Source organism: Arachis hypogaea, chromosome 1, assembly GCF_003086295.3.
Source record: "Arachis hypogaea cultivar Tifrunner chromosome 1, arahy.Tifrunner.gnm2.J5K5, whole genome shotgun sequence".
NCBI lineage: Eukaryota > Viridiplantae > Streptophyta > Magnoliopsida > Fabales > Fabaceae > Arachis > Arachis hypogaea.
This window is the reverse complement of record NC_092036.1, coordinates 81321836-81342910: the sequence shown is the minus strand read 5'-3', so window position 1 is coordinate 81342910 and position 21075 is coordinate 81321836. Positions and strand designations below refer to the sequence as shown.

At 37.4% G+C, this 21075-nt stretch overlaps 1 protein-coding gene across 1 annotated transcript; it reads left to right on the top strand.

Moving 5' to 3' along the window:
- The first annotated feature begins 13082 nt into the window (after positions 1 to 13082).
- Positions 13083 to 20370, top strand: LOC112695371 (pantothenate kinase 2). Its single transcript, XM_025747690.3, has 22 exons — positions 13083 to 13556; positions 13780 to 13992; positions 14085 to 14137; positions 14403 to 14519; positions 14734 to 14853; positions 14960 to 15054; positions 15140 to 15230; positions 15378 to 15509; positions 15942 to 16054; positions 16157 to 16349; positions 16462 to 16670; positions 16916 to 16960; positions 17087 to 17135; positions 17523 to 17605; positions 17734 to 17850; positions 18046 to 18109; positions 18363 to 18509; positions 18595 to 18753; positions 18988 to 19071; positions 19262 to 19456; positions 19547 to 19618; positions 19980 to 20370. Exons 1-22 carry the CDS (start codon positions 13397 to 13399, stop codon positions 20067 to 20069), a joined length of 2601 nt encoding a protein of 866 aa, XP_025603475.1. The 5' UTR covers positions 13083 to 13396; the 3' UTR covers positions 20070 to 20370.
- The last annotated feature ends 705 nt before the right edge of the window (positions 20371 to 21075 follow it).

Sequence of the window (21075 nt, the reverse complement as noted above, 5' to 3'; positions counted from 1 at the left end):
GGCTCGTTTGTCAGGCGAGCACTCGGTTGTCAGGCGATCAACCATGCATCGTGTATTAGGAATCCAAGAGATATTCACCCAATCGAAGGTAGAACGGAGGTGGTTGTCAGTCACACGTTCATAGGTGAGAATGATGATGAGTGTCACGGATCATCACATTCATCAAGTTGAAGAACAAGTGATATCTTAGAACAAGAACAAGCGGAATTGAATAGAAGAACAATAGTAATTGCATTAATACTCGAGGTACAGCAGAGCTCCACACCTTAATCTATGGTGTGTAGAAACTCCACCGTTGAAAATACATAAGAACAAGGTCTAGGCATGGCCGAATGGCCAGCCTCCCAATGATCTAAGAACTAGATGTCCAAAGATGATCTAGAGATCTAAAGTGATCAAAAGATTATAATACAATAGTAAAATGTCCTACTTATAGAAAACTAGTAGCCTAGGGTGTACAGAGATGAGTAAAAGACATAAAAATCCACTTCCGGGCCCACTTGGTGTGTGCTTGGGCTGAGCAATGAAGTATTTTCGTGTAGAGACTCTTCTTGGAGTTAAACGCCAGCTTTTATGCCAGTTTGGGCGTTTAACTCCCATTTTGGAGCCAGTTCCGACGTTTAACGCTGGAATTCCTGAGGGTGACTTTGAACGCCGGTTTGGGCCATCAAATATTGGGCAAAGTATGGACTATCATATATTGCTGGAAAGCCCAGGATGTCTACTTTCCAACGCCGTTGAGAGCGCGCCAATTGGGCTTCTGTAGCTCCAGAAAATCCGCTTCGAGTGCAGGGAGGTCAGAATCCAACAGCATCTGCAGTCCTTTTTTGGTCTCTGAATCAGATTTTTGCTCAGGTCCCTCAATTTCAGCCAGAAAATACCTGAAATCACAGAAAAACACACAAACTCATAGTAAAGTCCAGAAAAGTGAATTTTAACTAAAAACTAATAAAAATATACTAAAAACCAACTAGATCATACCAAAAACATACTAAAAACAATGCCAAAAAGCGTATAAATTATCCGCTCATCAGTGCAGAAAGAGGTCACTAAATTACTAGAGGATGGGATTATTTATCCTATTTCTGATAGCCCCTGGGTGAGCCCTATCCAAGTTGTCCCCAAAAAGGGAGGCATGACAGTGGTTCATAATGAAAAAAATGAACTGGTTCCTACAAGAACAGTCACAGGGTGGCGTATGTGTATTGACTACAGAAGGCTCAATACAGCCACCAGAAAGGATCATTTTCCTTTACCATTCATAGACCAAATGCTAGAAAGACTAGCTGGTCATGATTATTACTGCTTTTTGGATGGCTATTCAGGTTACAACCAAATTGCAGTAGATCCTCAGGACCAAGAGAAAACAGCATTTACTTGCCCTTCTGGCGTGTTTGCCTACAGAAGGATGCCTTTTGGTCTGTGTAATGCTCCTGCAACCTTTCAGAGATGCATGCTATCCATCTTCTCTGATATGGTGGAGAAATTTCTTGAAGTCTTCATGGATGACTTTTCAGTACATGGAGACTCATTCAGCTCCTGTCTTAATCACCTAGCACTTGTCCTGAAAAGGTGCCAAGAGACTAACCTGGTTTTAAACTGGGAGAAATGTCACTTTATAGTGACTGAAGGAATTGTCCTTGGGCACAAAATTTCAAGCAGGGGAATAGAGGTGGATAAGGCAAAGGTAGAGGTAATTGAAAAATTACCAACACCTGCCAATGTTAAGGCAATCAGAAGCTTTCTGGGGCATGCAGGATTCTACAGAAGGTTTATAAAGGATTTTTCGAAAATTGCAAAACCTTTGAGTAACCTGCTAGCTGCTGACACACCATTTGTGTTTGACACACAGTGTCTGCAGGCATTTGAGACCCTGAAAGCTAAGCTGGTCACAGCACCAGTCATCTCTGCACCAGATTGGGCATTACCATTTGAACTAATGTGTGATGCCAGTGACCATGCCATTGGTGCAGTGTTGGGACAGAGGCATAACAAGCTTCTGCACGTCATTTATTATGCCAGCCGTGTTCTAAATGACGCACAGAAGAATTACACAACCACAGAAAAAGAGTTACTCGCAGTGGTCTATGCCATTGACAAATTTAGATCCTATCTAGTGGGGTCCAAAGTGGTTGTGTACACTGACCATGCTGCTCTTAAATACTTACTCACAAAGCAAGATTCAAAACCCAGGCTTATCAGATGGGTGTTGCTTCTGCAAGAGTTTGATATAGAAATAAGAGACAGAAAAGGGACAGAGAACCAAGTAGCTGATCATCTGTCCCGAATAGAACCAGTAGCTGGGGCGTCCCTCCCTTCTACTGAGATCTCTGAGACCTTCCCAGATGAGCAACTCTTTGCCATTCAGGAAGCTCCATGGTTTGCAGATATTGCAAATTATAAAGCTGTGAGGTTCATACCCCAGGAGTACAGCAGAGTGCAAAGAAAGAAATTAATTTCAGATGCCAAGTACTACCTCTGGGATGAACCATATCTCTTTAAGAGATGTGCAGACGGAATGATTCGCAGATGTGTACCCAGAGAAGAAGCACAAAGGATCCTATGGCACTGCCATGGATCACAGTATGGAGGACATTTTGGAAGTGAGCGAACAGCCACTAAAGTCCTCCAATGTGGCTTCTACTGGCCTACTCTCTATAAAGATGCCCGAGAGTTTGTGCGTAACTGTGACAGTTGCCAAAGAGCTGGTAACTTACCTCACGGATATGCCATGCCTCAACAAGGGATATTAGAGATAGAATTGTTTGATGTATGGGGAATTGACTTCATGGGTCCGTTCCCACCATCATACTCAAACACTTACATTCTGGTGGCAGTGGACTATGTATCTAAGTGGGTAGAAGCAATTGCTACACCCACTAATGATACCAAGACCGTGCTGAAATTCCTCCAGAAACACATCTTCAGCAGATTTGGTGTTCCCAGAGTACTAATCAGTGACGGGGGTACTCATTTCTGCAATAGACAGCTATACTCTGCTATGGTTAGATATGGAATTAGCCACAAAGTGGCAACTCCGTATCATCCACAGACAAATGGGCAAGCTGAAGTCTCTAACAGAGAGCTAAAAAGAATCCTGGAACGGACTGTGATAGCCCGAAGAAAGGATTGGGCAAAGAGCTTGGATGATGCTCTGTGGGCATACAGAACAGCATTCAAGACTCCTATAGGAACCTCTCCATACCAACTGGTGTATGGGAAGGCCTGTCATCTGCCCGTGGAACTGGAACATAAAGCCTACTGGGCAACCAGATTCCTAAACATGGATGCTCAGTTAGCTGGTGAAAAAAGATTACTCCAGCTAAATGAACTAGAGGAGTTCAGACTCAATGCCTTTGAAAATGCAAAAATTTATAAGGAAAAGGCAAAGAAGTGGCATGACAAGAAGTTGTCAACCAGAGTCTTTGAGCCAGGATAAAAGGTTCTGCTCTTCAACTCTAGGCTCCGCTTGTTTCCAGGAAAACTTAAATCCCGGTGGAGGGGTCCGTATGTGATTACAGGAGTGTCACCATATGGATATGTTGAGCTTCAGGATACTGATTCTGACAAAAAGTTCATTGTTAATGGACAGAGAATCAAGCATTATCTTGAAGGCAATTTTGAGCAGGAATGCTCAAAACTGAGACTTGAGTGATTCTCAGTAAAAGTCCAGCTAAAGACAGTAAAGAAGCGCTTGCTGGGAGGCAACCCAGTCATTAGCAGGTTATATGTTTTGTTTTTACAAAGGCAAGTATCAAAAATGAAGGAATTCACAGAGTTACAGAAGGATTCAGCTCAAAAAGCAGAGAAAAAGAGCTTACCGGCGAAAAAACGCCAGTAAGGGGCATTTTGGGCGTTAAACGCCAGAATGGGCACCATTTTGGGCGTTTAACGCCAGTAAAGGTGCCATTTTGGGCGTTAAACGCCAGAATGGGCACCATTCTGGGCGTTTAACGCCAGGTGTGCAGCATTTTTGGCGTTTTAGAAAAACGCCCAGTGATAAAGGAATTCTGGCGTTTAACGCCAGCCAGGGCACCTGGCTGGGCGTTAAACGCCCAAAAGGGGCAATAAATACCCATTCTGGGCGTTTAACGCCAGAAAGGTGGGGGGACCAAGATTTTGTTTTCAAATCAAATTTTTTCAAACTTTCCTTTTCTTACCCATACTTTTCTACATAAATGCATCTCAACCTTTCATCATTCACTTTCAAATTTTCAAAAATCTAAAATCATTCTTCAAATCTCTCAAATCAATCCCAAATCTTGTTCAAAAACTCACCCTTCTCTCAAATTCTTTCCATATCTTCTCAAATCTTCTTTCAAATTTTTCTTTTTTTCGAAATCTCTCCTCCCCACTTTATAAATACACGTTTGGCCCCCTAATTCCCCCACACCATTCGAATTTGCTCTTCTCTTCTCTCTCTTCTTTCCTTTCTTTTGCTTGAGGACAAGCAAACCTCTAAGTTTGGTGTGCTTTTCCGTGATCACTAAGCCAAGAATCATCAAGATCATGGCTCCTAAGGGAAAACAAACCAATTTAAGAGGAAAGAAAGAGAATAATCCAAAGAATCTTTGGAATCAAGAGAAGTTCTTAACCAAAGAACATGAAGACCATTATCACAAAATAATGGGTCTGAGGTCAGTGATCCCGGAAGTTAAGATCTGAAAGAAGATGAATATCCGGGGATCCAAGAGCAAATTCGAAACAGAGGATGGGAAGTTCTAACCAATCCTGAGATAAAGGTTGGAAGGAATATGGTTCAGGAATTCTACTCAAATCTGTGGCTAACAGATAAGCAGAGAATGACTGGAACTGCTTACCATACCTACAGAACCATGGTCAGAGGGAAAGTTATGTACTTCCATCTGGACAAAATAAGAGAAATCTTCAAATTGCCTCAACTGCAAGATGATCCTGAATCCTTTAATAGGAGAATGGTGAGAGCAGATAAATGGTTGGATCAAGTTTTGGAGGACATATGCCTCCCTGGAACTAAGTGGATAACCAATTCAAAGGGTGTCCCAAACCAACTCAAGAGGGGAGACCTCAAACCAATTGCAAGAGGTTGGCTAGACTTTATTGGGCGTTCCACATTGCCCACTAGCAACCGTTCTGAGGTCACTATCAAGAGAGCATTGATGATTCATTGCATTATGCTTGGAAAAGAAGTGGAGGTTCATCATGTGATTGCTTGTGAGATCTACACAATTGCAAATAAAAATTCCACTGAAGCCAAATTGGCTTACCCAAGCTTGATCTCCTTGCTCTGTAAAGAGGCTGGGGTAAAGATGGGAGTAGATGAATTCATACCCATTGAACATCCAATCACCAAGAAGTCAATGGAAGGACAAATGCAAGACAACTCTATCAAAAGGAGGGCGCAGGAGTTCCTCCCTGAATTTCCTAAAATTGACTACTGGACCAGCCTAGAAGCATCTATCATCAAGTTACAAGAAACTATGGAGCAACTGAAGGAAGAACAGCAGAATCAGAACTGCATGCTCTGCAAATTGCTGAAGGAACAAGAGAAGCAGGGGCGTGAGCTCCAAAAGTTGAAACGCCAAAAGCTCTCATCTCAAGTTGAGGGAGCATCCACTTCTCAAAATCAAGGTTGTTGAGTCCCTAACTCTGTGAAAACCTCTATCATTAGGAGCCTATTTAATCTTTTTTTCTTTTTTTTTTATTTTCTATTTTTATTTTCTAGTCTCATCTTATATCTTTTTTTGAGTCTTGTTCTTAATTCATAATTAATAAAATTTAAAAATTCATGTCTCAAAGCTATGAATGTCCTATGAATCCATCACCTATCTTAAATGAAAAATGCTTTAATCACAAAAGAACAAGAAGTACAGGATTTCGAATTTATCTCTGAAACCAGTTGAATTAGTTTGATGTGGTGACAATAATTTTTGTTTTTTCGAATGAATGATTGAACAGTGCATATGTCTTTTGAATTTGTTGTTTTGAGAATGTTAAAATTGTTGGCTCTTGAAAGAATGAGGGAAAAAGAGAACTGTTATTGAGGATCTGAAAAATCATCAAATTGATTCTTGAAGCAAGAAAAAGTAGTGAATTCAAAAAAAAAAATTTCGCAAAAAAAGAGAGAGAAAAGAAAGAGAAAAAAGAAAGAAATAAAGTGTGATCCAAGGCAAAAAGAGTATGCTTAAGAACCCTGGACACCTCTAATTGGGGACTCTAGCAAAGCTGGGTCACAATCTGAAAATGGTTCACCCAATTATGTGTCTGTGGCATGTATGTATCCGGTGGTAATACTGGAAGACAGAGTGCTTTGGGCCACAGCCAAGACTCATCCACTAGCTATGTTCAAGAATCACTATACTTAACTAGGAGAATCAATAACACTATCTGAGTTCTGAGTTCCTATAGATGCCAATCATTCTGAACTTCAAAGGATAAAGTGAGATGCCAAAACTGTTCGGAAGCAAAAAGCTACTAGTCCCGCTCATCTAATTGGAGCTAAGTTTCCTTGATATTTTGGAGTCTATAGTATATTCTCTTCTTTTTATCCTATTTTGATTTTCAGTTGCTTGGGGATGAGCAACAATTTAAGTTTGGTGTTGTGATGAGCGGATAATTTATACGCTTTTTGGCATTGTTTTTAGTATGTTTTGGTATGATCTAGTTAGTTTTTAGTATATTTTTATTAGTTTTTAGTTAAAATTCACTTTTCTGGACTTTACTATGAGTTTGTATGTTTTTCTGTGATTTCAGGTATTTTCTGGCTGAAATTGAGGGTCCTGAGCAAAAATCTGATTCAGAGACTGAAAAGGACTGCAGATGTTGTTGGATTCTGACCTCCCTGCACTCGAAGCGGATTTTCTGGAGCTATAGAAGCCCAATTGGCGCGCTCTCAACGGCATTGGAAAGTAGACATCCTGGGCTTTCCAGAAATGTATAATAGTCCATACTTTGCCCAAGATTTGATGGCCCAAACCGGCGTGGCAAATCAGCCTCAGAATTTCCAGCGTTTAACGCTGGAACTGGCATAAAACTTGGAGTTAAACGCCCAAACTGGCATAAAAGCTGGCGTTTAACTCCAAGAAAGGTCTCTACACGAAAATGCTTCATTGCTCAGCCCAAGCACACACTAAGTGGACCCAGAAGTGGATTTTTACGTCATTTACTCATTTCTGTATACCCTAGGTTACTAGTTCACTATTAATAGGATCTTTTGACATTGTATCTGTACCTCATTACACTTTACATGTTTCTTTGTGTATTTTCCACGGCATGAGTCTCTAAACCCCATGGTTGGGGGTGAGGAGCTCTGCTGTGTCTTGATGGATTAATGCAATTACTACTGTTTCTTATTCAATCATGCTTGCTTCCGTTCTAAGATATTACTTGTTCTTAAACCGGATGAATGTGATGACCCGTGACACTCATCATATTCTCAACTATGAACGCGTGCCTGACAACCACCTCCGTTCTACCTTAGATTGAGTAGATATCTCTTGGATTCTTTAACCAGAATCTTCGTGGTATAAGCTAGAACTGATGGCGGCATTCAAGAGAATCCGGAAGGTCTAAACCTTGTCTGTGGTATTCTGAGTAGGATTCAATGATTGAATGACTGTGACGAGCTTCAAACTCCTGAAGGCGGGGCGTTAGTGACAGACGCAAAAGAATCACTGGATTCTATTCCGGCCTGATTGAGAACCGACAGATGGATAGCCGTGCCGTGACAGGGTGCGTTGAACATTTCCACTGAGAGGATGGGAGGTAGCCATTGACAACAGTGAAACCCTTGCATACAGCTTGCCATGGAAGGAGCCTTGCGTGCTTGAAGAAGAAGACAGTAGAAAAGCAGAGATTCAGAAGATGGAGCATCTCCAAAACCTCAACCTATTCTCTATCACTGCAAAACAAGTACTTATTTCATGTTCTTTTACTTTTCACAATCAATCCTGATAATTTCTGATATCCTGACTAAGATTTACAAGATAACCATAGCTTGCTTCAAGCCGACAATCTCCGTGGGATCGACCCTTACTCACGTAAGGTATTACTTGGACGACCCAGTGCACTTGCTGGTTAGTTGTGCGGGATTGCAAAAGTGTGATTGCAATTTCGTGCACCACCATGATATGTGTGTTAAGTGTTTTCAGAGATTACAGGGCAGGAATGGTGTAGATGATGGAAAGGAAGCATGCAAAAGTGGAAGGAATACAAGAAACTGAAGGAAATGCTAATGCTGTCAACCCTGACCTCTTCGCATTCAATCGATCATAACTTGAGCTACAAAGGTCCAAATGAGGCGGTTCTAGTTGCGGTGAAAAGCTAACATCTAGGGCTTCACAACGATATATAATTTGCTATAGTTGACATGCTGTTAGGCAACACGCACGCGTGAATCACGCGTATGCATGACCTGGCAAAAGTTCAATCCATGCGTACGCGTGGACGACGCGTACGCGTGACATGTGCACGTGCTGGATGTATCAGAAATCACTGCGGGCAATTTCTGAGCTATTTTTGACCCAGTTTTCGGCCGAGAAAACATAAATTAGAGGCTACAGGGTGGGGGAATCCATTCATTCGTCAGACAACTTTTCACTCACACAATTTTAGGTTTTAGATGTAGTTTTCCTAAAGTGAGGCTCTCCTCTCTTTAGGTTTTAGGAATTAGGATTTCTCTTCTACTCTTATTGGTTACTCATTGTTTCTACTTTAGTTTGTGAACTTTTAATGCTAAATTCAATTTCCATTTAATGCAGTTGATTGTTTTTCTTTTATTGTCTCCTATTGCTTTTCTATGCTTTTGTGTTGTGCCTTCCAATTGTTTGATAAAATGCTTGGGAGGGTTCTAGAGTAGATTTTTATCCTTTTGGCTTTGGTTGAGTGATTGGTGACACTTGAGTTATCAAACTCCTTTGTTGATTGATAATTGAAAGTTTCTAATTGATTTGGATTCCACTAAAGCTAGTCTTTCCTTAGGAGTTGACTAGGACTTGAGGGATCAAATTAATTCGTCCACTTGACTTTCCTTCATTCATTGAGGGTTAACTAATTGGGAGCAATGAACAATTCTCATCACAATTGATAAGGATAACTAGGATAGGATTTCAAGTTCTCATACCTTGCCAAGAGCTTTTCCAGTCATTTGATTTTCATTATCATTTACTATTCTTGCTTCTTATCTTAAAAAACCCCAAAACACACTTTTCCATAACCAATTATAAGCATACTTCCCTGCAATTCCTTGAGAGACGACCCAAGGTTTAAATACTTCGGTTATTATTTATTAGGGGTTTGTACTTGTGACAAACAATCTTTTGTACGAAAGGATTTTAGTTGGTTTAGAAGCTATACTTTCAATGAGCCTTTATTTGTGAATTCTAGACCACATTAAAGTCCGTTCGTCAAGGTTCAGTTTCACTTGTGTATACTTCATCAAATTTTTCTTCAAATGTTAGAACATATCCAATACCAGATTTGATTGGTGTGGATTTAAGATTTGATGAAGAAGCCACAAATTTTATAGAGGAATCATTAAAAACTGCATCTTCCTTGGCTATATAACCTAAACCAGATTTTTTAAATAATGGTCTTTGACTTGCAAGTAATTTGTCCAAGTTACTAGAACTTTGAGCAAATTTTGCTAAGTCACCATTCAACCTTTTAATCATATCATTTAATCTTTCATTTTCAGCAGTTAACTCATGAGAAGGATCCACAATGTGCTTTCCTTTCAATTTTTCAAGTTTAGATTTTAAAAATCTATTTTCTTCAATAATGTCCAAAGCACATTCAGTTTCCTTCACTTTTTCTTTTAAAAAATTATTTTCAGCTCTCAACACGTCTCTTTCAGATCTGCATTCATTGTACTTGTCAAGCAGTTTTGAGGTATTTAAAGTGAGATCATCAATAATAGCATGTAAATCATCAATGGTCAAATCATAATAATTTACCTCATCAAGATTGTTGTCCAGCCATGAAGCAGTCTTTATCTTCACCTTCAGATTCTTCTTCTTCATTTGAGTCGTTCTCAAGATCCTCCCAAGCTGCCATGAGCACTCTTCTTCTTTCTTTCTTGCCTTTGTCCTCCTTTTTGAGTTTGGGACAGTTTAGCTTGAAGTGTCCAACCTCCTTGCAATGATGACACGTCACTTTGCTCAAGTCCACCTTGTGTTCCTTTGAGCTTGAACCCTTGTGCTTGCCCTTGTTCTTCATCATTCTTCTAAATCTTCTAACAAAAAACATGATTTCATTATCTGAAATACCATCACTAGACTCACTCTCTTTGGGTTCTACTTTTGACTTGAGGGCTATTCCCTTTCTCTTTGAGTCCGGGTTTTTGTGTGTGGTTTCATAGGCAAGGAGTTTTCCTCTCATCTCATCAAAGGTTACGAGGCTTAGGTTGTTGCTCTCGGTTAGGACAGCGACAGTGGTTTCCCATTCTCACCAAGGTTTGTTCTACATAGTTTGTACCCATAGCATCAAGGTTGTTGATTATGCTTAAGAACCTCTCAAACACTTCATCAATGCTTTCTCCATCCTTCATGTTAAACATCTCGTACTCTTTTCGCAGCATATCAATCCTCGTTTCTTTGACTTGTTTAGTGCCTTCGTGTGTAACCTGGAGTTTTTCCCAAATTTCTTTGGCTGTCTTGCATCTAGACACCTTCCGATACTCTTCAAAGCTGATAGCACATTGAAGAAGGTTGATTGCTTTAGAATTCAGCTCCATCTACTTCTTATCATCTTTATTCCATTCAGCTTCTTCTTTTCGAGTCACCACTCCATCAGCACTTATTTTTGTTGGGATCTTTGGACCGCTCACAACTATCTTCCATATGTTGTAGTCAATGGATTGGATGAAGATCCTTATCCTTTCTTTCCAGTAGGCATAGTTCTTCCGGTTGAAGAAAGGTGGCCAGTTGTTTGACTGGCCTTCAGTGAGGGTGTAGGCAACTGTGGTTGTGCCCAAGTTATTCGCCATTGGATCTTTGCTCCAAGCGGTTAAGCTTGATTCTTGAGACCTTAGCTCCTGATACCAATTGAAGGTTGTGGTAGGCTTAGAGAAGGGGGGTTGAATCTATGCCTTCCTTTTAAGTTGCTGTTATGACCCTTTAAAACAAACTTTCAATTCTGATTCTGTTTGTACTCAACAGCAAAAATTAATGAGACAATTTATTTTTGTCTTATGAATATCAGAAAACAGAACATAACAGAGAAGAGAAAAGCTCACACCAGCATGTATCCTGGTTCGGTTGCCTTGTGCTATACAACCTACGTCCAGTCTCCTCCACAACAATGGAGGAATTTTCACTATAGTTAAAAGTATTACATACACCAATTCCACAGGATTGACCCAATTCTTTCACACTCAAGTTCTAACCTAACTTGACATTGGTTATGCTAATACCTAACTATTCACTCTTAGTGCTAACCCAACTAAGAAAGGGATACCTTACAGGTACAAGATACAAGACATAGACATACCCAAAGAAGTCTGAAAATAACTCTAGGCTTTTCTCTCAAGTGTATCACTCAGCCTTTTTCCACTCATGGCTTTTACTTGAGCTCTCTGAATATGCCTTTTCACACAAGAAATTACAGAAAGATAAACATAGAAAAGTACATCACAATCTGTAAAACATGAAGGAGATTGACTTCATCAACAGCCTCTTTGCTATGTGATAAACCAGATTTGCAAACCTCAGATTAAGTTCTTCAGTATTGGCTAAATGCTTCTTTGAAAGAAAACATTATCCAAGTAGAGGAACTTCTTCACAGAACACAACTCACCAAGCTCTGGTTTTGTCTCCTTGGTTTCTGAATGAACATCAAACCTCTTTTATCTCCTTGCATGTTGCTTGGTTGCTCTCCCTAGGTCAACTTCTTGAGCCTTGAGCTTTACCAACCCATTGTCTCACTTTTTCTCATTTTTCCTCAGAGTAGAACCTTTGCTTCTAACTTCTCCATCTTGACCGAAAGCCATAAAACAGCAACCACAAAAGTCTTTCAATGGTAAACCGAATTTGAACCTTGAAAACCAACTTGGTCCCCAACACATGTTTGAGACAGTGGATTTACAACAGAGAAGAACAGAAATTCTCTTTTCCATATGGCTCAAAACGAAGTGGCAGAGAGTTGAAGATGAAAAGAAGAAAGTGTGTTGCATGTAAAAGGAAATGGATTACCTTTAACCTAATCTTGATATGGTTTGAATTTGCTGATTAGACTTCTGCGTTTCAAGCTTGGACTTTCTCTTTCTTGCTTCTTTGATGATCACCTTAGGAAAAAAGCTTTCTCTTTCTCTTTCTCACTTTTCTGAGTTTTGTGATTTGGCTAAGACAGAGGAGAGAAGAATGTTGCTTTGGTAGTGAGATCAAATTGGAGGGATTTGAACTTGAGTTGGGTTTGGATCGGATATCCATTAAGCAACCCGTTTGGCCCATTTGACTTCTTTTTTTACTTTTCCTTGGGCTTCTATTTTTGCTTTCAGCCGACCATCCTTGCTATTTGCTTTTCATTCCATTTGGGCTATAAAATTAAATTTTGGCCTGCAACAATAAATAATTAGTAATTTGCAATTATAATTAATCAACACTAATTATTTATTTTGCTCAAAAATAATATTTGTCATCACTAATGGAAAAGTCTAGGAGGCCAACAATTTTATTGAATTTTGGCCAGCATATAACCAGCAGAAAAATGTGAGTCATTGGATGAAATCTCACACCAATCTCACACCATCAAATCATCATTGATGGCTAGTTGATGGCTAACAATCACAAAAGTTGCTGCCCCTAGCATTGCTCTTTATTATTTATTTATTAAAATAAATAATTTAAAAATTGTTACTAATAATATTATTAAAGACATGTATTAACTATATCATTTTATTATTTAACGAAGTATACAACATTTTCAAGGTGAATCTCACACTAAATTTAATGTTTAGAAAATGTACATCAAGTCGTCAACAACATTTGAGTACACAGAAGTTCTATTTTTTGTAAGGGCAAATTCAACTTTTGAAATGCATGTTTCGTGCACTGACTTCTGAGTGGGCTGTTGAAGCATAGTAATTTATATTTGTCTTCACTTGCCTCATTTGTAGTTTAGTGTTTAACTAGAAATAATAAGTCTAATAACATGGTTTACCAAGGGAAGGGTTAAGATTAAGAAACAAAAAGAGCAATTGTATTTGTATTGTAACGTTGATTAGTCATATCATGTCACATAAACTTGTAAATGATATATATTTAATTTGGCGGGGTTAAGAGGTAGTTGGGGAAGGCATAACTAACCGGCTTGGCAGATAAGGTCAAAGTAGTTGGTGGAGTTGACTGAAACTACAAGGAGAGTGAGAGAAAGAACGAAGGTCAAGAACTTCAAGGCCAAAGTGGTGGCAGAGAAATCAGAGATGGCAACCAAAGGTAGCAATTCGATTCATAGGTCAAGTTCCCGGCCACTACTGGATCTAAGCAAAGCAGAGATTCAAGGGAATGTGGAAGAGAAGTATCCAACTATTTTGTTACCGAATCAATCTGATGATCTATCCCACCTTGCTCTTGACATTGGAGGTGTAGTGATTCAGATTCATACTCTTGATTCAGCATTTAATTTATCTTTTGATATTGAAATTATTTGCTGTTTACTACTTTGATATTAGATAATTGCAATGATTTTGTGGGAACTTCCTCTTTCAACCCATAGAGTATATTTGAGAGTATATCTTACTTAAATCCCTAATATTGTGGAACTGAATAACATGCCTGAAACTAGTTATTTAAATTGTATGGACAGGATCTTTAATAAAGTTGGTTTACTTTTCAAGACATGAAGGCCAATCAACGAATGATAAAAGGATGAAAATTTTGAAGGATAAACTTGGAATTCTCAATGGAAACAGGAGAAGTTATCCTATTCTTGGTGGGAGGCTTCACTTTGTGAAATTTGAAACAAACAAGATTAATGAGTGTTTAGAATTCATTTATTCAAAGAAGCTTCACTGTGGTGGTTAGTTTCACTTCACTGACTTATTAACTTGTTTGGATAGTGTCATATCTACACTACTTTTTTCAGTTCCTAACTTTATTTCCCTGGCTTAGGATGGGAGTCCCATCATTCTGATTCTACAAATGACCAGAATGCCGTAATTAAGGTAATATGATTCAAACAATTTTACTTTTGCAGTACTAAGTTGCATTTTCTCTTGCCTTGCTAGTATGATAAATTATCCTTAATGTCTGTATTTTAGTTTATTTAGATGTGTGAGGGACAGGATACAGTCTGTGTTCTACCTTTTACATTAGGAAGTAGGTACTGCAAAACGAGAATTAGCTGAATCCATTAACAGTTTTATATGTTACTGTGATTATGATGATTGTAGTTCCCTACTTAATTAGTGCATTCATTTTGTGACAAAGGCTACTGGAGGTGGGGCATACAAGTTTGCTGACCTTTTCAAAGAAAGACTTGGGATTAGTCTTGACAAAGAAGATGAAATGGATTGTCTTGTAGCAGGAGCAAACTTCTTGCTTAAGGTGGATCTAATTTTTAGAATCATCTATTTATTTTGTGTTTTGTTTTGTTTTCACAATCATCTTGAGAAGTTTCAAAATGTTTGCATTTTTTCTTACATGATACGAAATTATGAACAATTATAATGTCTTATCTTTGGGAACATTTGAACGCATATTCTGGGCCGTTAATTCCATCTCTTGTCAATAATTCAATTGTTCTACGTCTTCTTAGTAGGCAATTCGTCATGAGGCTTATACACACATGGAAGGCCAAAAAGAGTTTATTCAAATTGACCCGAATGATCTATTTCCTTATCTTCTGGTTAACATTGGATCAGGTGTTAGTATGATCAAGGTATGCCTTATACCTATTTTGTTCCTCATTACTCATTGTTTCTTTGTTTTCTTTCATTATGACACACAGATGATTATCTATATACTCTTGATCTGCTTTTACATAGGTTGATGGCGACGGTAAATTTGAGAGGGTTAGCGGGACAAACGTCGGCGGTGGAACTTACTGGGGATTGGGAAGACTGTTAACAAATTGTAGCAGGTCATTTTTCTAATTACTTTTCCCTCCTTTATCTACTGCTTTATATGTGAACTATTGCCATAGGGTTTGTTAAAATTAATTCCAGCTTTGATGAGTTGCTTGAGCTAAGTCAGAAAGGAGATAATAGAACCACTGACATGCTTGTTGGGGATATTTATGGCACAGACTATCCTAAGGTAAAGGTTGCACCTGATCTAATTGCAATAGAAATTCATCAAAAAATTCTCCTAATTAACCTTGTATATGGAATTGATCACATGAGTCATTTGCATTTTTTTCATCAATCAACTTAGCTTAGTATTGTTCACTGTATATGAGAATAGATTGGCCTATCGGCATCAACCATCGCTTCAAGTTTTGGCAAGGCTACGTTAGAAAATAAGGAGCTTGAAGAGTACAGACCTGAAGATATATCACTATCGCTTCTACGAATGATTTCTTACAATATTGGCCAGGTCAGCTGGCAGTTGTAATTTTATCCATCTCTTTTCATATTGGTTCGATTCTACTGTTATATTCATTCGTGATTTAAAGTTTAAACTTTCTTCAGTGAATCAACCTTTCTACGCATTAGCTATTCAATTTCACAAAAAAGTCTATATTATTCTGCATATGAATTGTGAACCTTTCCTTTTTCAGTAAGATCTAAAGATTAATAGAATGATACGGTTATTTTAAATTTTATTGTTTTCATTTAGAAATATTTTAAGGAATATCATCGATCCAAATGTTACCTATGAAAAACGACATAAAGATGATCTGTTACAGTAATTGTGTTGATCATGCTTTGTGGCATTACATTCTACCTTCAGTAGTTATCATGTTCTGTCCACTATTTATTCTTCCAATTATTACCCAACCAATTCTCTTTTACTACTTCTGTGTAGATATCTTACTTGAATGCACTGCGATTTGGGCTAAAGCGTATCTTCTTTGGAGGATTTTTTATAAGGGGCCATGCCTACACCATGGATGCAATTTCTTTTGCAGTTCATTTCTGGTACATAAATTTCCTGATGATCTCACATGGCAAGAATATTGTATATATGCTTTTACTTAAATTAAGTCTTATCATGTTAAGATTCATATATTTCTCATTTAGGTCTAAAGGGACGGCACAAGCTATGTTCTTGCGGCATGAAGGATTTCTAGGAGCTTTAGGTGCATTTATGAGCTATGAAAAACATGGCTTAGATGATCTTATGGTGCATCAATTCGTTGAAAGGTTCCCAATGGGAGCTCCATATACTGGAGGCAAGATTCATGGCCCGCCGCTTAGAAATTTGAATGAGAAGGCAAGTCTTGAAAATATGTGTGCTACTGAACTACTTGAGATAAATTAACTAGTCGCATACTGTAACACACACGTTTATTATATTCACACTAATTTTACTGCTTCCAATACAGATTTCATGGATGGAAAAGTTTCTGCAAAAAGGTACCGAGATTACTGCTCCGGTGCCAATGACCCCTCCTGGAACTACTGGACTTGGGGGATTTGAAGTTCCTTTGTCAAAAGGAAGTACTCTACGTTCTGATGCCAGTGCTCTAAATGTTGGTGTTCTCCATCTAATACCAACTTTGGAGGTGTTCCCATTATTAGTAGATCCGAAAATGTATGCTTGACTACTCAACACTGTCAAGTTTTTAGAGTAAAATTCCTTTGAGCTTCTCTTTCAATGTTATAATTTAGTAATTTTAATTCCTATGGCAATGCAAAGCTACAAACAAATGGCCTTTATATTTTATTGCATGATATGTTGTTCATTCAACGAAGCATTTCATGTTACTTATTTCATAATATACTTATAGTTGTTATCTGTCAGCATTTTAGATTTTAAGTATAGTTTTCTTTGTACAGGTATGAGCCTAATACTGTTGATCTCTCAGATCATAGTGAATTGGAGTAAGTACGTTACTCATTTATCACTTGCAAATAAGGTTTAACTTGATTGTTAATTATGGTTTCACTATTTTCTAGTGTTTTTTTTCTTCCGTGGCTAATACAGAATTCGTATATTACGTTATGTAGATATTGGTTGACAATATTATCAGAGCACTTGCCAGATCTTGTTGATAAGGTAATCATGTTTACAATATGGCATGTTACAAGCACCATAAAGTTAGACACATTAAATCATGAAAGATTACAGAGGTCCATATATCCTTTAAATGCAATAAATTAAAAATTACAGTTGAAGAAAGAAAGGAAGGTGCAATGCAAAGAATAATAATTACAAAGGATAAAAATAAAAAGGTAAACCAGGGCAGGGAAAACAAGTATGTTCAACATAGAGCTTCCCAGTGATTGAACATAACATGTGCTTTTTATTTGGTTTATTATTTAGTATTTACTGCCTTGCCAAACATCTTTGAACTCTGAAGCATAATGGTTAGGAAAATATAGACTAAATTTTTTCCCCCTAAAGCAGTATATAATTGTGATGTTCTTCATTAAAACATGATAGGCTGTAGCAAGTGAAGGTGGGACTGATGATTCCAAACGTAGGGGCGATGCTTTTGCTCGTGCTTTTTCAGCTCACCTGGCAAGGTGTCATGATTTGAACCATTTGAGACTATTTAACTGCTTTGTGGTCAATCTATTGCATTAGTTAAAACGTCTAAAACCATTGCCGTTTATTGTTATTGAACTGATGAAATTCTCCACCAATTGACTAGGTTGATGGAGGAGCCTGCTGCATATGGGAAGTTAGGCTTGGCCAATCTATTGGAAATGAGGGAAGAGTGCTTGAGAGAATTCCAATTCGTCGATGCCTATAGAAGTATAAAGCAGAGGTAACTACTTTTTATCAGCATTGAACTTTGAACATGAGATATAACAGATATTTGCCTGAGTGCGATAGATAAAAGAAGTAAACATGCCTGTCAATGTGAATGTGAGCTCATGTTGTTTATAGACCTTATTCTGCTAAGCATTTTACCATTGTTGATAACTTAAATTTGCAATTTATTTTATATAATATATCTCAGGGAAAATGAGGCATCACTTGCGGTTTTGCATGACTTGTTGATGGAGCTTGACAGTCTGGATGAGGTACAGATACCTAAATATCACTATAGTGCTCTGATTATCTGAATTTTGCATTGAGAAGTCAATGGTAAATTAGTATTTTTGTGCAATACAAAGACTGGTGTATGCTATTGATATGTAATTCCGTTTTGAACAAGTATGTTTGATGTGTAAGTAAAGAGTGAAGGGAACAAAAGGAGAGTTCCATTTGATTCCATGCTGAGTGAAAAGTCAATCTCATCACAGATATGAAAGCTTGAAGCCTCATTTATTTCAGGAGACAAGACTACTTACTCTAATTGAAGGTGTTCTTGCTGCAAACATTTTTGACTGGGGATCTCGTGCATGTGTGGATCTCTATCATAAGGGAACTATTATAGAAATTTATCGAATGAGTCGGAACAAAATGCAGAGACCTTGGAGGGTACGTAAACATACTCATTGTGAGGGCACATGATTTTTTAAATTCTCTCAAGGTTGACATTTGTTCCAACTTTTTTTTCAACTAGGTGGATGATTTTGATGCATTTAAAGAGAGAATGCTGGGCAGTGGTGACAAGAAACCGCTCCCACATAGAAGGGCTTTACTTTTTGTAGACAATTCAGGTGCAGACATCGTTCTAGGGATGCTTCCCTTGGCGCGGGAGCTCCTTCGTCGTGGAACTGAAGTGAGTTCACTTTCTTTATTCAAGTGAATTAAGAGAAAAACAAGAAAGATATGAATTAGGAAGAAATAGTCCACAAAATATGATTTAACAAAATATTGCTATATTCTTTGTATACCAAGGAAAATCATGGAGTAAATTATGAATTCTGTGTTTGTTTTACTGCTATAATGCAATGACTTGGTCCTATGCCTATGAGTTATATGATGTGAACATGATAATAATGGTCAAGTGCAGGTAGTTTTGGTTGGAAATTCCCTTCCTGCTTTAAATGACGTGACTGCAATGGAGCTTCCTGACATAGTTGCTGAGGCTGCCAAGGTTTGTAATTATTCTCATGAATTTACTTCAGTACCTGTCATGTCATTCTAACTATTTTTCCTCCTTTGCTTCCACAACCTTCCCTTTAATTTTGTCCACTTTGAAAATACAAATAATCTGCAGCTTGAATTTATGAGATTGTTTATTTCAACGCTACAATGTGGACCTAATTCTTTGAGCTTATCTACAGCACTGTGACATACTTAGGCGAGCTGCCGAGTCTGGAGGCTTGCTTGTGGATGCAATGACCAACACATTAGACGGTTCTAAAGAAAAATTGCCTTCGGTACCCCTGATGGTTGTTGAGAATGGGTGTGGTAGTCCATGTATAGACTTCAGACAGGTCAGCTCTGAGCTGGCTGCCGCTGCTAAGGATGCTGATTTGGTGGGGGAAATTTCTATTTGTTTGACTACTTCAAAATTAAGAAAGTCAAGGAAAAAGTGTTCTAATTATAAAATTTCCTTTATTGGGCAGATAATTTTAGAAGGGATGGGTAGATCTCTTCATACCAACCTCTATGCACAGTTCAAGTGTGATGCTTTGAAGGTAAGTGGATTGCTCAGATGAATTTTGATCTTGCATTTTCATCCTTGTGATTTCAGTGTAGAATTTACTGAAGTTAATACTTCACTAAGATCTCTTGTTGGCTTGTATGATGATTTTTCCTTGTTTAAAGAACACCTTTGCTTTTTGTTACATAGATTCCTTAGTTTATTATGATACGTCAAATGGATTATCTATCTCACTTCAGTGTTTCTTCCAACCTTAATCCTTATGAGTTATCCCCTTCTTAACATATTTTTGTTTTCTTGGGAGGGGGAATTCTGTTTATCAAAGTGTTTGTCTGCCTATGTGTTGTACTCGATTAAATCATCAAAAAACATTATTTTCTTATATTTTTTGGCAGCTCGCAATGGTGAAAAACCAAAGATTGGCAGAAAAGTTGGTTCAAGGGAACATATATGACTGTGTTTGCAAGTACGAGCCTGCTTATTGAAAGCTTCTATGTATCACTTCCATGTCTAATGCTAACAGCTTCCTAGGTTATGACCCAAATTTGATGTTTTTGTTTACCTTTCTTGTCTGGTTATGCTCTGTATAGTGTATTTTATTTTATTTTATTTTTAGGACTTAATCACCCATTTTATTTCCAAAATCATAGGAACGTAAGCGGGAAATAGATCTTCTCAATTTTTTTTAATAATTGAAGAAGTAAATTGTGATTTTTCACCATTAATTTTATAAGTGGAATCACAAATAAATATGAAAGAAAGAGCAATGAAGGGTTAGAGTTCACACTTTACACTCTCAATTTTTTTTAACAATGAAGAGGATTCATACCCTAGACATATGATTCAACGACTTCATAAGTCTAGAGCAATTAAAGCCTTTTATTTCAAATTATACACTTTGAATACGAGTGTTAAAAACTTACTAAGTTTAGTACGTTCATAATGTAAATTACTCAGACTTAATTTTTACTAGTATTTTTACTCGTAATAACATTACAAAAATATAAATTTTTTAAAATTACGATTCACTTTGTTATGAAAATATAGATAATGCATGACACAAAAGATTTATAAAATCAAATTACTTTTACAAAAAAATCGTAGGTTGACAAAAGTCTCTGACTAAAAAGATCAAAGTATTTGTAGATAAAAAATCAAATAATAAGATTTTTAGTTATTAGTTTTATATGAAAAAGTCTAAGTTTTTATTAATAATTAAGTTTAACATTCGTTATCTAAAATTTAAAATAATTTAATGTATATATTTTTACATTTGATCAGGTGCTAACTATTAAGTCTGTTACACAAATAGAAATAATTAATTTTTATACTTGCTATTTAAAAATAATATTTTTTCTCTCTATGTATATAAAAATATAATTAGATATTAACATAAAAAAATTATGCTGATAGTTATAAAATTTATTCAAAATTAATTTTTTTAAAAGGTTTAATTACTCTACATGTCCTTATAGTTTCACCGAATTTTCA